The following is a 16759-nucleotide window of genomic DNA, read 5'->3' on the forward strand; positions in this document are numbered from 1 at the left end:
AATCGGGCTGAATTTGGGGGGATGCAGGCACAGCAGCGGGGTGAGTTTACCTCTCTGTTTCCAGAAATGATGTGAAAGTTGAGGGGCCTGGTGCTGCCACTGGCACAGGGAGGTCTCCAACCTAAAATGCCACCTCTTCTGATGGGCAGGTGGGCATCCAATAAAAGCAGCATCGCAATGACGATGTGGTTTCCACTGATGCGGGATGATTAATGTGAAATGTTAAAGAAGCTTTTCACAAGTACAACCCAAGTGTCCAGCTATCCACTGTGTAAAATGAGGGTGTTACTTCTAATTCCACTATATAGATGGGAACAACCATGCTGGAGGGCTTTGGTGGAAGGAGCAGAAGCAGAATCAAACCCAGGAGACTGATTTGTATTTGGGATAACGCCGATTTGTGCTGCTGGGTGTCCGTGCATCGACGCCCAGATGCCTCCATGTTGTTCCCACGGGATCTCCTCTCATCAGCCCCAGGCCACAGCTGGACGGACGCTGCCTCAAGGCAGCAGATGCTCTGGCTTCACAGAATGAGCGTTTCTGTCTTTCTCAAGAAGCTGCTGCTCGTGGCATTACAGCGGGGCAAAAAGCATCATGTGTAGCTGCTGGCAGGTGGGAAGGGAAAGCTGTAAAATGGTGGGAAACGCATCCCTTTGGTTCACATGTTGTCTCTTCTTACACCCCCACCCCCCAAATTCACAGCAAGGTATGAGGAAGCAGAAGTGCTAAGGGCACTTCTCTGTGTCCTGTTGGAGGGGATAAAGTCTCCGTTGCCACCTTGCTTTCCATGAGAAACGGTTGCTCTGTGAAAAAGGGTCTGTTTGTGCAGTAATTTCCAGTGGAAGTTTCGGGGTGGCTGTGCTTTCCTTCTGCCACGGGATGATTACAAATGGGCTTTTCTTCTAGGAGCAAAGTTGCAGCAAGACCATGGCAGATCCCAGTTTCCTAGATTATTAATAATAACAATATCATTTTCTTTCTTCCCTATTTCTCACCCGCCCTGCACTTCCCTTTTAATGAATTCCCTTCTCTCGCTGTAGACTCCGCAGTGACACCAGCCTGATTTGTAATGTAAATAGGCAGCCCAGTGTAAAGGCGAACCTGCAAGAGCACCGCAGGGCTCTAATTATAATTTTCATTAAACTCCTTCTGTTTATGAATATCCAAGCAATCTGGCATTTCGGCAGGAGCAAGAGGAAATTAAAGCAACACTACCACTCAGCTACAGTGTCAGGGAGCAGGGACCCAGCTGCTGAGTAGAAACTGCAACAGGGCTCCTACAGATAAAGTTTTAAGGAGTTATTTCAGCCTTGGCATCCTTCCTCTCTCAAGCTTCTACTCGGTTTGCAGAGCTTGCATGTTTTTCCCCCAGAGGATCTGGCTGGTCTAAGTGTTTTACACGTGATCTATTTGTGACCTAATTAAGGGGATCAGCTGCTGGAGCTCCCAGTGCAATGCGTGGGAAGGAGCTGGGGGAGAGCAGGATGGGATGGGTGGAAGGTGCGGAGCAGGGGGACAGGGACCATCAAGCAAAGGGGAAAGCAGGGAGCTTTATCTAGCAAGGCTTGCTGGGGTTTTCACAAAAGATCTGTGACCCAGAGACCATTTGTCTGCACGTTCTGGGGTGCATCCTGCTGAGTTCAGGACACACAAAGCTCTGCAGAAAGCAGGGCTTTGGTAGCCATGTTGCACAGACACCAAGAAACCCTCATCCTCGTATTCCCCTGGCTGAGAAAAACAGCTTCAGGTGCCTTTCTGCAGGTGTTTTGCCTTTAGAGAGGCATTTTTGTAACTCAGGCTACAGCTGAGGCTTCGTGAGGAGAAAGCGCTGCAGGTGCCAGCCATGAATGAGACTTGCAGGGGACATTTTATTCATAAAGCTGAAGGCAGGGGATGTTCTCAGTGTCCCTCTGACACAGCAAGTCTTTCTCAGGCTGTGTGCAGGCAGGATGGAAGGAAAACCGAGTTTGGCTTTTTGAGCCTGAAGCAAGAGTTTCTCCCTCCTTTGGGAAGGTCCCAGCAGTGTATTTAAGGTCGGAATTCAACTTCAAGGTAACCACAGGCAAAATAAAATTCCAGTTTGCAGTGCGTGCCTATAAAATAGTAAACATAACCATAATTTTGTCTAAACTGAGTGAGTCCAGCTAGTATCTCATGGGCTTTATATGCCCTGTGAGTTTTGGTCCAACCTCTGAATGATCTGGAGTCTTTCTAGTGCACTCAAGAGTTCATGGGAATCTCTGAGCTGCTCCCAAACTGCCGCTCCCACATCTGGGAGACTCTGGATTGCCGCATTGTTAGAAGACAGCCTGGGTAGTCCTGGCCCAAATAGTCCTTCAGTCCAGTCTTGTACCTTCTGTGCAAGCCCTACCCGTGTGTTTGCTCTCTCCCTGCAGCAGCAAAACTGACTCCTTTGCTAAGTAGATAATGCTTAAGATAGCAGGTCCAGAGGGTATAGGCTATATTCTCTATACCAGACACCCCCTTGGTTATTTTTTAAGTATTTTCATTTTTTTCCTGCATCCCTGTCATGTGAACCAGCCCAAACTTTGGACAGCCTTCCTGGCTGAGCAGAGGCAGGGACGACAGAATATAATGCCCTGTTGGTAGGAAGTAAATCTCTCTATTAGAAAATTAAATTCCTGCTGATCTCCCAACACTGCTCTGCTTCACAGCCTTTACAGTGTTTAGATGGTTTCATAAACAGTAGCAGATCTCCCAAGGGAAATGGCTGGTGAGTTAATGGCACATCTTTAATATACTGCGCTCAACAGGGAAATTTGTGCTACTGGTGGGAGAAGGTCCCCCTGAAGTGCTAAAGCTGTTTGTGGGGACCAGCAAGGATGTCTGCCCGTGGCCATTGGTACAAGGTGGGATCAGTCCTCCCTCCAAGAGGCGGGGGAAATCTGGGACTGCTGCAAGTGCTGAGCCTGAGCCTGGGTAAGGCTGAGCCTTACAGAACATCTGGCTGATAAGATGTCAGGCACTTGTTGCAGAAACTCATTTTTTTAATGTCTGTTGCAAATAGAATCACGTCCTCTCTATTCCAGTGCCCCATCTCTCTGCTGCAAAGCTGGAGAGCCAAAGCCAAGCTAGGAAACTAAGGAAAAAAAAGCTGGGGGGGAGACAGGGGAGCATTGTGGGCACAACAGATTGATTTAATTATGTTTGGGAAACTTAGGTTTAAGTGTTGATGTAGGTTAGAAATAAAACAAGTTTGTCATTCTTGTCAGAGTGCTTTTTTGCTTGGATCACAAAGGCACCTGCTTATTAATTTAGCCTGATTGCTAATCTTGGCAATCAGCAATCAGAGCAGTATTGGGTACTTAGATGCTATCAGGAGATGCAGGAGCAAAGGGAACAGAGCAGCTTGGGTGTCTGATGCTGCTGCATAAACATCTCTTTGCATCCCTGAGGTCTGAGCCCTGGGGTGAGATGTGGTGCAGGAAAACCAAACAGGACAGTGACCGTGTGGGGTGCACAGAGCACAAGCCTCACCAGGCACTTAACTGACCCTGATATGAGAGAAATTTAGGCAATACATGGCAATAATTTTACTGAAATGTTTATCCTAGGAAGCAGACTTTTTTCCTGGGAGCTGTGCTCTGAGCACCGTTCAGAAAGCCAGTGCTGGGCAGCCTCTTCTTTCCACTGTTATGTGCACAAGCCAGCTAATTAACTGTTCTGCTGATCACCCCATTGAGAAGGTTGTGGAGCAGGAGAGGGGTTGTCACACTTAAGCTGCACCTGGGGATGTGCCATGGTGGGGACCACGGACTTCAGAGTCTTGCTAGAAAATACACTGCCAACTACTCCCTCCCACCCCAGCACCTTCTCTCTCTCTTTGCATATCCCGGCTGGTTTTCCCACTTTGGAGAAAAAGGGTTTAAGAGGTTTGCGAATACTTGTGTGTAGCCCATGTCTTCACCTAAGCAAGGCTGGTGGCTGTATGGGATGTACTGGGAAAGGTCAGTCCTTTCTGAAGCCAGAGCCTCAACTCCAGACACAAACACCTTCTGCATCGCTTCAGTGCCAGCCTCCTCCCTTATGTTCAGCAAGGATTGTGCCTTTCCTGGAATGCTAAGCAGCATTCAGGCACATGGGACTGAATAACGCTGTATCTTTGCAGTTAGGATGTTTCTGAAAGGCATCGGCAGCAGAAAGCGTAGGGATCAAGGTCAAAGCAGCGGCACCTCTGAGAGCATCACCGCCAACTCGCAGGATGATACCAGGAGAGGAGAAACCAGAGCACAGAGGTGCCAGGCCAGGGAGCAGGAGGAGGTGGCGAGGACTCAACACCACGATGTTTAACAGCAGGACGCTCTAGGATTCATCAGTTGTGCTGAACCACAGCGAGGGGTTACGTTTGCCCAGGCTCCACACAGGATGGCGCTGGGGTGGGAGAAGTCCTGATGCTCAGCTTGGTGCGGTCTGAAAGTTGTGTTTGCTGGGGGTTAACATCCCAGGAGCAGCCAGACCCTGCTGCAGGGCACAGACCTGGCGTGGGGCTCAACACTGGCCATGGGGACTTCTCCAGCAGGGACCTTCGGCAGGCACTGGTCCTCCAGGCCATCGCGCTGACCAGAGTTTGCTTCTGAAACAGAAATCATTTAAAGATCTAAGGTCTGCTGTTGGAGGCCTCTCTAATGTCTGCAGGAATAAAGGGGGTTTCAGCAGCTTCTGCGGAGAAAACAGACCAAACCGAGCAGAGGATGGGGCTTATTGTATCCAGAGTGACCAAAGGTGGCTGAGAGACAAAGTGACAGACACCTCCTGTGCAATTAGTCTCTTGACCTCTGTGGTTCGGCGAGGGATGCTGGGAACGGAGCAGTGGATCACAAGGCCCCGAGGAAGGTTTCCTTGACAACACTTATTGAAGAAAAATGAGATTTCATGTGAACGCATCAGGCATTAGCACGTGAGATGCCGACTTTAGAAGAGACAAGGACGCGGCACCCAGCAGAACGAGCCCCTCGGTGAGGGGGATGTGAAGCAGTGGCTCAGTGAACTGCTTTTTCAGATAAACTTAATTAAACAGCTATTACAACCATTAATATTTATTTAGAGATGCAGTAAAAGCAGACTTATTGTTTAATAATTTTTCTGCCCGCAAAATCTTTACCTTGAATCAGCTCTGGCACAGAGGGAATTTTCTGCTTGCTGCTGATAGTTTCACCCCACTGCAGCTTGGGTTTTGGATTCTTGAGATCCAGCATTATTTCACCATTTACAAACACAGAACAATTGTATAGAAAGAATATATACAATAATATAAATATCATACTAATACCAGTAATGCCAATAATAATAATAAACAGAGCAGACACGTGTTTAGTATTGTCTAACAAGCTGTTTGAAAGAACAAAAAATAGAGATATTTGTGTTCAAAACCTAAATAGATATATTTTTAAATTATACATTTGAGACTTTTTAATTTCCTCCTGCTGTTTCAGCTAGCTGCACTTCGGTTTTCATCCTTATATCATGTCTCACAGAGACAGCAGTACTGTGACTTTGCCCTGAACTCCAGCCATCAACCATCACGCAGCCAAAGCACCTCAGGAAATCAATACAAGTTTTTCCCCAAGAAAAGACCCGTGACCTTTTTCAGTGAAAGTCTTGGCCGCTCCGATAGTGTTTGCGCAGTGGACAAACAAAGAGCATCTTCTTAAAAAGCAAAGCCAGTTGGCAGGAAACCAACTGCTGCATCGTGGCGTTGGGCACCGGCCAGGAGCCCTGGACATCCCGGAGCGCGGTGGCTCCGACGGCTGCAGCTGAGGCTCCTTCTCACTTCAGGCTGGACAGAAAGTCAATACAGGGGTTGCATTTGTCAATTTTGTCTGTATTGAAGCTGTAGATGGGCACACAGGGGTCCAAGGCAGCACTGAGCAAGGGTGCTGGAGCAGCCTGTGATGCTCTTATATGCTCTGTGATGTCCTTATAACAGTGAAAGACAAGGAAAAGCAGAATTTTCTCTTTGCTTTTTTATAGGCCAGTGGGAAATCATCCAGGTTTCTGGGTAAAACATTTTTTCTTCTTTTTTGCAGGAGTATCTTCCTTAAATTCTGGCTGGTCCATTGCAGTAGGATCAGCCTTTCCCATTTATTGCGTGCTTCTAAATTTATTTCAAACGCTTAACTTTAAAAAGAAATCTCTCATTAAAGCTGAACTTGGAAAATGTAAAAGCGAGGTTGCTTGCAGGAACAGATACATATGGACACGTGTGTGTGTGTGTGTGTAGGCAGGATGTGTTTTTTGCATATCTGCAGCTGTCATTGGGCTTTCTGAGCATCTTTCTTGCATCTATATGAGTCGTGTCAGCATCTTGAAAGTGATATTTGTTGGTTTGTGTCCCAATTGATTTCAGAAATGTAGTGAAAGACACAGATCCAAACCAAATAAGATTAAAGGCTTTAAAAGCTTAATAAACTAAGAAGAGCAAATCTAGCTGATAACAGGGCCTTGATAGTAGGCTGTAAAGGACGGGGAGTTAAAGGATTACAGGTGACTCTGACTTGTTCATCAGCATCGCTGGGTGATAGAACTCTGTAAACTGCAGAGCATCTTCTCTGCCTTTCTTACCTTTCCTGGATGTATAAATGAACGATAGCCCAAGAGGGAGCTTTGGCTTGTTTGGTTTGCCTGGCTGACAATAGCTTCACATGGTTATTTGCTATTCTGGTTACACTCCGATCAGCAGAAACGTGCTTTATTTCAGCAGAGAAAAGTGTGCCACAACTCTTCGGATTTTAGCACCACAACAAATCATGTAATTTAACGAATGAAAGGTAAAAATGTTCTGCAGGCTAGAGAAGCAAAAGGAGTAGAAGGAATCCTACATTTAATAAGAACAGTCATAAAGAAGAGAAATTTGCCCTCCCTGATTGAAAGGTCCTGTCAGCTTCGAATGGGTTGAAACCTGTGCCACAATCTGTGAAATTTCTCTTTACAGCCAATACCTCTAGACTGTAATAGGCTTTGTGAATCATCGTAAAGAACGCTACAGCAAGGACATTACCCTGCAGAAACCCTGCAGCACCAAAGATGGCATTTCCCCTGCTCAACCAGAGGGATCCAGGAGATGTTCGGGATGAGGGTGCAGATATTTTGGTACCTGTAGGGAGAGGCAAACCCTGACCCTGCCATTCCTGAGCCTGAAGGAACCAAATCTGGAGAGCACCCTGAGATTATTTACATCCCAGCCCCAAATCAAGGCCCACAGCTTCTCACAAACATCAGCCCTGCTCACCTGCAAATCTCAGCAGAAATTAACAGATAAGCTTTGCACACAGACCTAGAGTGTAATGAGGGAAATGGTTGTTTATCTATTTGTTTTTAGCAAATATGTTCTTAATTATGTGAGGTTCCTGGGGGAAGAGGGACAAGCCCCAGGTAACTTCAGCCTGCATTTCTGATGGCTGGATTTTAGCAGAGACTCACTACCTGCCTGTCAATAATACAGTGTTAGAGTTTCATCGGTAAACATGCTTGTCATAACACACCTCTTGCAGAAAATTGCTTTTATTTTTATAAATGAGGAAACAGCTTGCGTGAACTCGCACATCACACAAAAGCAGAGTGGTCCAATTCCTGCTCCCTCCACCGAACCAGCCGATCTCTGTGCCAGTCACACCTGCAGCTCCCAGGGACACAAAACCATTAAAAAAAAAAAAAAAAAAGCAAAGAAAGCGGCAAAGGAATGTAAATCAGAAGAGGAATAACCTGGAGACAAGGGCAACTGCAGTGAGGAAGAGGGAAGTATGACATGAAGGTAATTTCTGGGATCTTGGGGGGAAAAGCCAGTGTGGCCAGAGACCGGAGACCTCTCCAGGAGCTCCCAGTCTGAACCAGTGCAGATAGGCAGGTCCATCTCCAGGACGGCTGGGTACCTCTCACTTCACAGGCCAATGTCTTCCCTGGTCCAAACAAGCCAGGAAACATCACAAAGCTATGGAAGGACAAGCTGTCCCCTTTTTATCCAGCCCTAATGGCAAATGTTGGTTTGTGAGAAGAAAACACTTGTCCAAACGTGGATGCCTGAGTGGGAAAACTCCCGGCAGAAGGCACAGGAGGGAAGGATCTGTCTTTATCTCCCATTTCAGGGCCTGAAGGCAGGAGGCGAAGCTGAGCAGGGCGTTATCTCTGCAGAACACCCCCCAATTGTGTCCCCTCGCTAATTGATGCTCTACTCCTGTGTTAACGTAATGCACAAAGCCAATTAAATGCCTGATTGGATGAAGCGGTCACCGTCAAGTGACCCACTGCCAGCCAGTCAGGAGTCCAAATTTCTGAATAACATTAAGGTATGTGCATTAATCTCCTCCTAAAAGATTAAGCGTTTAACCTATTGCTGCCGTTTCAGATGAGATACAGAAAACCTGCTATGCTGGGAGGAGCGGGCTGGGTGCCAGAAGGAGCAGACTTGCCCTGTCCCAGCCCCGCGTGTGGCCACGCAGCTCATCTCACAGCATCTTCCAGGCGGTTCAAATGGATCAGAACCAGGCAGCGTGTGTTGCTTCAAAAAGAAGACTCATTATTTCGCAGAAGAGAGAGATTTGTTGACATCCATTCCCTCCCCACTCCCTGTGCCCCTTTGCCAGTGAAGAGAGATGTCAGAGAGGGAAAGCTGCTTATCGCCACGTGGACTGATATCTCTTAGCCAGGGCTGCTCTAGATTCCTCTGAAATACTGATTTTTGTTGAACTTCCAAGGTGGAGTTGAGAATTGCAATACCTTCCTACCCCAAGAGAGGTGTGAAGGTGATTTCCCCACTGATGCAGGAAGAAGAAATAATGATCATTTAGTAGATGTGGCTTGACTGGGACCTGCAACCACTCACGTCCTTGAATGCTTCAAGCCATTACAGATGCTCCAGTGCTTGGTCCCCAGCTGCCATTCAAAAGCCAAGCCAGGAAAAGATGTCACAGAGCTGATGACACACAGCGGACTAGGATCATCCATGGTTCATGTCTAATTAGTAGTTAAATTAATATTGACTATCGATGGTAAATTGTAATGATTTATTTAGGTGTAAATAAATATGAAATGCAATAATGCAACCCCAGCGTACTACAATGGTACTTAAACACTCTTCGAAATCTTGCCCAGACAGGGAAATCTCCTGCTGTGCCTTGGCACTGGCAAAATCACTGGTCAATGGGACGAGGTTGGATGCTTTCCTTTAGTGAAGATCAGCAAAGAGATCTCTCTGTGTAAGGCTGAGCACTGGGAAAAAAACCTGCAGGAACCATTCTGCCCCCTCCAATCACTATTTCACCTATAGACATAATATTTAAAGGCAGGAGGGGGATGTTAAGGTTCCATGCAATTGCATGTTTCCTGTGCTCTTTCAGCTGTGCGCGTAACGCAGCCCTTCCAATCCGGGTGAGCTGCTGATACGCAGATGATGGCTACAGATCAAAACCACATCTTTATGCAAATATGATTTAAAAATCAGGCCCAGCACTTCAACAGTGATGGAGTTTTATTTCTAGAACATAGTACTAGCCTTGAACCGTGTTGTTAGTGCGGGAGAGGAACACAGCCTATCCTCTCAGAAATTTGATGTGTTTGCAGAATTTCTTTGCTGGGTGGCAGCATTTTCTGTGGGGTTAAGGTGGAGGAGAGAGTTTCTTCCTCTCTCTCACTTTGATGGATGTGTGCTGGAGAGCAGAAACATGAGGGATGTCAGGAGTGATGGAGTGATGCTGAAGGCTCTGACAAATGAGCTCTCGAAAGTCCTGCTGCAGCCATTTGAGCTATTCCTGTCCTGCTGCTCAGCCCTACTCGCTGCCAGGGCCACCTCCCCGTGGCAAAGTACTCAGAACAGAGGACGTGTCCCCACATGGGCACCGGAGCTCACTGGTCTGCATTGGCTTAGCTGTCAGAGGAGATGGGATGAGTACGAAGTGGAAGGAGGGCACGTAGACACACGTTCTGTCCTACTGACCTGGTTCACAGGCAATAAATTGCTTTGGGAAAGGAGCAATATGTTCAGCTGCTGCAGTGATTTGCTCAGGGAGCACGTCAAAACCTTGAGAATGAACCCAGAAGCTGTAACTCTTCTTTGCCTTCTCCCTTCCAGCTCGCTGCATTAGAGAGGCAGGTGTTTGATTTCCTGGGCTACCAGTGGGCCCCCATCCTGGCCAACTTCCTCCACATCATCATCGTTATCCTTGGCCTCTTTGGCACTATCCAGTATAGACCTCGCTACATAGTGGTGGTAAGTAATACCCATTTTGTTCAGAGCCATTCAAAGCCTTTTGCAGCCTTTGCTCTGGTGGGATATGGCAAATGATGAGGAACTGAGTAAAGCCCTTGGGAAATCAGGCATGAGCATTGGAAACAATTTAAGCAGGAGGCGCTGAGCTTGGAAACACCTTGTTCAGGGGGCTGCACTTCTACTGTACTTCCAGCTTCAAAGATTTCAGATAATTATTATTAGTACAAAAGTAACACCGAGATGCTGCACAACACAGAGAGGGACAACTAGACGCTGGACAAAGGTACAGCAGAAGCTCATCTGTTCCCTCCAAACTCCTGCCCCTGTGTCTCTAATCAGCCAAAGAACCATCTGCATATGGGAAATAAGATAAAACAATTGTGGTGTTGACTCAGGGCATTTCACTGCCCCCAGCTGCATCACATATATATAAACTAATTCCAGTGACTTTCTAATGTTTATTACTTCTCTCTCCCCCCTCCATTCCCTTCTAGTACGCCATCTGGACTGCAATTTGGGTCACCTGGAACATCTTCATCATCTGCTTTTACTTAGAAGTGGGAGGGCTCTCAAAGGTGAGTAGAGGATTTATGGGTCAGTGCCCAGGTTTTGTGCTAGAGGAGATGGAGCTGAGCTGTGGGATGGGTAAGGTCCTTGTAGTGGATTGAGTGTATGGGCTCACTTGGACCAAGGACTTGGCTATAGTTCCATACCTGACCAGCTCCTGATGTTTTTGGATGGTGGTGTTTGTTTCTGTTTGGTTTTCTTCCAATCCTGCTGAAGACCTAGTGCACCTCAGCTGCGTGGTTGTGGCCACACCGGACAAAATATTTCCTGTTGCACCATTTGGGAGAGACTTCTCTCTCTGCTGGATGGAGAACAAAGCAGAGGCATGCTGGGGAGGCTGCTGTATCTCCTCTGGATGTGGCCTCACAGGTGGTGTGGCTTCCCTGTCTTAATTCTTCCTTCTTAAATGCAGTAGTAGTTATTTATGGCCCTTGGCCGGGGGTGTTGTGAGTTAATATGTGAAGCTCTTTGAAGACTAGATAAGCTAAGTATTGCTGTCTGCTTAATGATGGGTGAGTCAGAAATAACAAAAATGGGAGGTAGGTCCTGAATTAAGCCTGGGCTGTAAGCAATAAATTACAAAGTGTTGCTGTATCTTAGCAGACTCAGAGCAATTATAGGATACAGGTTCATTGTGGAGCACTCTACATCTGGCCTAAATTCCCAGGTCATACATCTAAGTTGCAGTCATAATTGGAACTGCGCTGTGGTTTTCTTATCAGGCCTACAGCAAGTTGTGAGTGACAGCATAAATCCTTTGCAGATAGGAAAATGTAACCTCCTAATTCCTCAATTAATTTCCATTTCCCTTCACAATTATCCACAGAAATTTTGAGAGAGTTCTTGCCCAAAACAGTGATTACTCATGGCCTGAAAGCTCAGCCTGAGATGATCTTTGTGTTGGCTGTGACCAAGTGAAAAAAGGATTTTATGTAACTATTCAAAAGCTTCCTTCTGTGGAGGAAATATTGGCTTGATTAAGCTGCCCTGGGAGCTTCTCTGACAGCCAATGTTTGCTTCCAGCCAGCTGATTACTCGTGTTTACTAATCCCAACCTGCCGTACAACACATTGGGTTGCTGTTCTGCAATTCAAACAGAACAGCAAACTCCTTTCTCTGCTACAGAGGAGCTCCAGCTTATAACCTTGCTCTGTGCTGTGGCTCATTTCAGCAAAGCCAGTAGACAGAGAACCTTTATTTAGCCTACGGGTGACTCTTCTAACTGAGAACTTCTGTACCGCAGCCCGGTTTTATAAAAGTTGTCATTGACCCAGTGGATTTCCCCCTAGAGCTGAAATGAGAAATTCCTGCTGTTAGTTTGGCGGCAATTGGCAAAAACGTGATAGTATTTGTGCTCATTTGGTGGTAAAATTCTTTACAGCCTTGCCTGTGTTCTTAATGAGTTATTTTCATTTAAAACGGCTGTCTTGTAAGAAAAGCTCATGGGGCTGCTTTCTTTTCTCCCTCTCCCATTTAACCGAAGTTATTTGGGGCTATGTAATGGCAAAACAAAACTTCACATGGTAACAGAAGATAAACTTAAAACAGGAATGAAGGTTTCTGTAGGAAAGCGTGGCGATTTGCAGGATGGACTCCAGAGTGATGTTGCTCTCTTGCTGCATCTCTAGATACCTGATCCAAAGCCGGCTGACCTCTGCAGTCTTGGGATCGGACCCTGGAAGGACAAACCTGGGCTTGCATGAGCAAGTGTTGTTCATGCTCTTGGAGGGGGCAAGGGCAGGGCAGCACCCATGGGGTTAATGGCAGAGGAGCAGGTATCTCTGTGGGACCTTGAGAGAAGCTCTCCTTTAGTTCCTAATTAAAAAAACAAAGTCAAAGCTTGTAATTAGCCTGGCAATAAGCAGGGAATTTGTAAATATTAGAAGAGCAGCTTTGGTGGAGTGAGGCTGATGGAGCTGGTCGGGTAAAGACTAACTCATTGACTACTAGACTAAGCATGAAGATGCTGGGGAGTGTTTTGGATAGGACTGTGCTCCTGTGCAAGTCCCTCAAGGGGCTGGTAGCTCTGAGGAAGGTCTTGGGTGCTGTTTTTTCCTTTGATTCCTGGTGAGCAGCACTCCTGCTCGCCCCTCTGTATTCCTGACAAGGGCAGCCTGCCCGGGAGATCTCTGTCAGCAGCCGGCTAATTCATCATGACAAAATGCAGAAAGGGCAGCGAGCTAGAAAGAATGGAGTTTGTTAACTTGATGACTGGTAATGACAGCCCAGTGCAACCGAAACAGGTGATAACTTGGGTCGGGTGAGAAAGAGGAGAAAGGATCCAAGTGCTTTTGCTATAACAAGTTTAGAAAAAGCCTGGAGAAATGAAAAAAATGTGGAAGCAGTTGTGTGCCCTTCTTGCAAATAATTCTTTGTGCTCTGGGGCCTGGATCTGGATGTGCAGTGGTGGGGGGTACAGGATGTGTGCAGGGCAGGGCTGTGAGGGGAGCTCAGCCACTTCTCCTTGTGCCCCCCCTTGCTTTGGGTGCCCGGCTGATCGAAAAACCAGAAACCAGGGGCTGCACGGCTGTGGGGTCTGAGGCGAGGTCCCACGTCAGCCCACAAGCAATTTGGCAAAGGGGTTAAGAGACCCCCCAGTTATAAACTCTGTGTCATCAGTGGACTGTGGACTGGTAGGTGCATCATTGTTGAATTGCTGAATCACTCCCCACTGTCTCTTTCCTCCTTTGGGTTCTCTGCCTCCTGCTTCTCTCCCTCTTTCCTCCTGCCTTTCCCAACACTTTCTGATGTGCTTATTTAGCCTCCAGGTTCCTCCAGCAGTGTTTGCTCTCTCCTGGCTATGGAAACCCCAAGAATGGCTATTCTGGCCAGACCTGCTCAGGGTAGTTATAACTACTTGCTAACCGTCTGCCTTCTAACCTCTAGTTATAACTATGCTGAGTCCTTTTTATTGAAAAGGAAAACTATCTTTCCTGCGTTGTGAATCTATTCTCTACTTTCTGGAAGGACTAAACTGGCCTGATTTTTCTATCCTGTCACTTTTTTATCTTGTAATTTCTTCTTAGTAGGAATAAGAGTGTGAAATATGGAACAAGCAGAACTTCATTAGGTGGCCAGACACAAATGGATCAGCACAAGTGTCTAAGAAAACACATCCCTTTATGCTGCAAGGGCCTCCCTAAGCATGTAGCCCATGCCAGCTTTCCTCGAAGTGCTTTGCCAACGAGCAGGCAAGAGATGGAGCAATCTGGGTTTGAAGGGTTGCTTCTTGGCACTGGCAGGGAGATGGCGATGTGTCTTCGAGCGGCTTTTGGCAACATCACCGCGCTGACTTGCTCTGCTCGTCCTTCTGAGCACGCTTGAGGGAAATGCAGCCTCTCCAAAAGTGCTGTACTGCTGCTCGGGGGCGAGTCACAGCTGAATTTCCAGAATGCTGTTCCTCCTCCTGGTCTGTGCCTGTTCCATCTCCCTCTTTTCTGGCTGGCCATTTGGTTAGGTGAACTGTTGGGAGCTCTCTCTGAAGTTTCTAGGCTGTGCTTGAAATAACATGTTAAGCTTCTCCCTGTCTACTTGAGTGTGAAGCACAGTCCCTCCTGCAGCCCCCCAGTCTGAGTTAATTATTAAAATCCTGCTGTTAAGACATATGAGCATCTGTCTGTCCAGCTGCCGCTCTGATTGACTCTTCATCATGTACTTGAGAAAGGTTCAGAGAGGTTTGAGGAATTGGTGTTGTGTATTTCAATGTATTCCTTTGTCTTTTCCCTCTGGAATTATTCATCTTGAAAGGATGTGTTTTGGTTTGGGTTTTTTTACCCTTTCTTTATATTATCTCTTGCCTACCCAGTGCTTTGATCTGAATCCAGAGCCGTGGTGTGGTCTAAATCTCCTCTTGAAATGGAAGCAGCCCTTATTAGTCAGTTGGGGGGTTATTTGTGGGATGACTTTGTACCTGCAAAAATAATCTGAGGATGGATAAATGCATGTGTAATTACAACTGTCCCTCAACTCCATCTAAATTTTGAAACTGGAAGCCTTGGATTTGGCCTTTAAATGCTGTGGCATTGTCAACAAGCCTGCTGGGAGACAATGAAAGTGGTTCTCTGTTGGCTCAGGGTATCCAGCTATTCAGCACACGTGACTAAAAGATAAATGCTGTATTTCCTATTTTGATAAGAAATATTTCCAGCCAAAAAGACTTAAAATTATTCTGCTCTGGGGGCTCCCATACGGGGTTCGATTTGTTTCCAGAGCCATTATCGTGCTGGCTTGTCTGATAATTAAGGAAATTTGGGGGGAGGCAGTTCAGAAGGCTGTTATCAACAAGAAATAAAACCATCTCTGATAGCATCCCTTAGAAAGCCATTTCAGAACAGCTTTCAGAAAACTGTTTAAGAGGAGCACAGCTGGCTCAGTGGGTGTCAGGGGTAGGTGTGAGCTCCCCATGGGACACTGAGGGGTGAGGCTGGGAGGGGAAAATAGCCTATAAAATGCAGGTACTACAGTTTTAGTGCTGTTCTCTTCCTCTCACGCTGATGGCAAATGGATGGCAACCAGGTGCTGCAACAGTTTGGAGTGATATGTGATTTTCTGGCTGGCTTTCAACACGCTCCCGAGAAGGAGCTGGTGTCGTTCTTTGCTCATATTTCTCTCCAGGCTGAAGGTTAAAGAGGAAGCGATAGCCCTTAAACAGCAGCCTGTCGAGAGCCGGGGGGAGCGTGGTTACACGCAGATCTCCCCCTGCGGCAGGACTCACTTCTGGGGATGATTAACAACCTGGATACCCCTTCTGGGAGCATTTCAGTGTGTTTAGACTTCAAATGTGCTGCAGAAAGGTTTTGGGAAACAGCTGTTTCCTAAACTTTCTTGCAACTGGTTCTGTTCTGATTTTAGTGCACTGCTCCTATTTCGTTGTTTCATTTATCTTCAACCACCTCCTCGCAAATGAAGTCGGCGAACCACAGGAGACGCCCTGCGCATTTTTTTGCCAGTCTCCCAGCAAGCACTGAGCAACTGGAGGTCAATCAAGTGATTTTTCTTGAACGCTCTTTTATTGTGCCCCATCAGCCCAGGTATCCTCCAAGGACACTCAACCAGGGACACAGGCAAAGGAACGATGTCCCTTTGGATGTTGAGACCCTTTCATTCATGCTGCCCTCGTGCCCTGCAGTTCTCAGACGTTTGTTCAGAAAGGTGTCTCTGTGAACGTGAGGGCATCCACACTCCCCGTGTGCCATTGAGATTCATTTTACATCTGTGAGATGGATGTGTGTGAGTCGTTGTGGTGCTTTTAGAATCCAAATGTGCTCAGTTTTTCCAATCTGTTCTTAACTGAAGTATATACATATATATATATATTTTTTTTAACGGAGCTGGAGCGTGACTGTAGGCAAAGAGCAGCGCATGCTGGTTTGGACCTACTGTTCCTCCACCTGCCTCCCTTCAGCCCAGCACCTGCTCTGCTTTTTCAAGCTTAATTCACAAGCAAGCTCAGCTTCTGCAGCAAAGTTAAGCCATAGCCAATTCTATAAGGACTGACGAAAGGGAGATTCAGGAAGGAAAGCAGCCTTTTTCTTACTTTGCCAAATCCACATCAATGCCTCTGGAAGGAGCAGAGAAGGTGCCAAAGGGGCTTTTTGCATCAGTGAGGCAGAAGGTTTGGGAAGGTGCCATCTGTGAGCTGGGAGAGGGAAGCCCTGGGGACAGAGATTAAGAGTAGATCCTGTGGAACAGCTTTGTTTCTGTGCTGACTGAGGGACGCCCCAGGCAAAGAAGCAGGAATTGAGTCCTTTTTGTAAGAAAGAGGATTCTTTCCTTCCCTCACCAGTGGCGTGTGGCTTGTGAGAGGGAGAAGAGCGCAGAGAGCTCTTGCTGGGGAAGATCCATGTGTCTCAGAACATGCAAACTTGGGAGAGAAGGAACAAGCTTTGCAGAAAAGATGTGATGTAGTGGGTATGTGGGATGTCTGTGGGCCACTGAAGAGCAGTGCCCAGCAGAGGGAGCAACCCAGAC

General features: G+C 46.9%; 1 protein-coding gene across 2 annotated transcripts in view; it reads left to right on the forward strand.

The window, feature by feature from the left end:
• NKAIN4 (sodium/potassium transporting ATPase interacting 4) overlaps window positions 1-16759 on the forward strand; it is a 46937-nt gene that overhangs the window by 12818 nt on the left and 17360 nt on the right. For both annotated transcript variants that reach the window (XR_010607036.1, XM_065645522.1), the window contains exons 2-3: window positions 10085-10222; window positions 10717-10797. Coding sequence is in view for 1 of the 2 variants with exons in the window: in XM_065645522.1 (XP_065501594.1) it covers window positions 10085-10222; window positions 10717-10797 (219 nt within the window). In the remaining variant the exon portion in view is untranslated. The remainder of the gene's footprint in view (window positions 1-10084; window positions 10223-10716; window positions 10798-16759) is intronic.

Source organism: Caloenas nicobarica, chromosome 15 (assembly GCF_036013445.1).
Source record: "Caloenas nicobarica isolate bCalNic1 chromosome 15, bCalNic1.hap1, whole genome shotgun sequence".
Classification (NCBI taxonomy): Eukaryota; Metazoa; Chordata; class Aves; order Columbiformes; family Columbidae; genus Caloenas; species Caloenas nicobarica.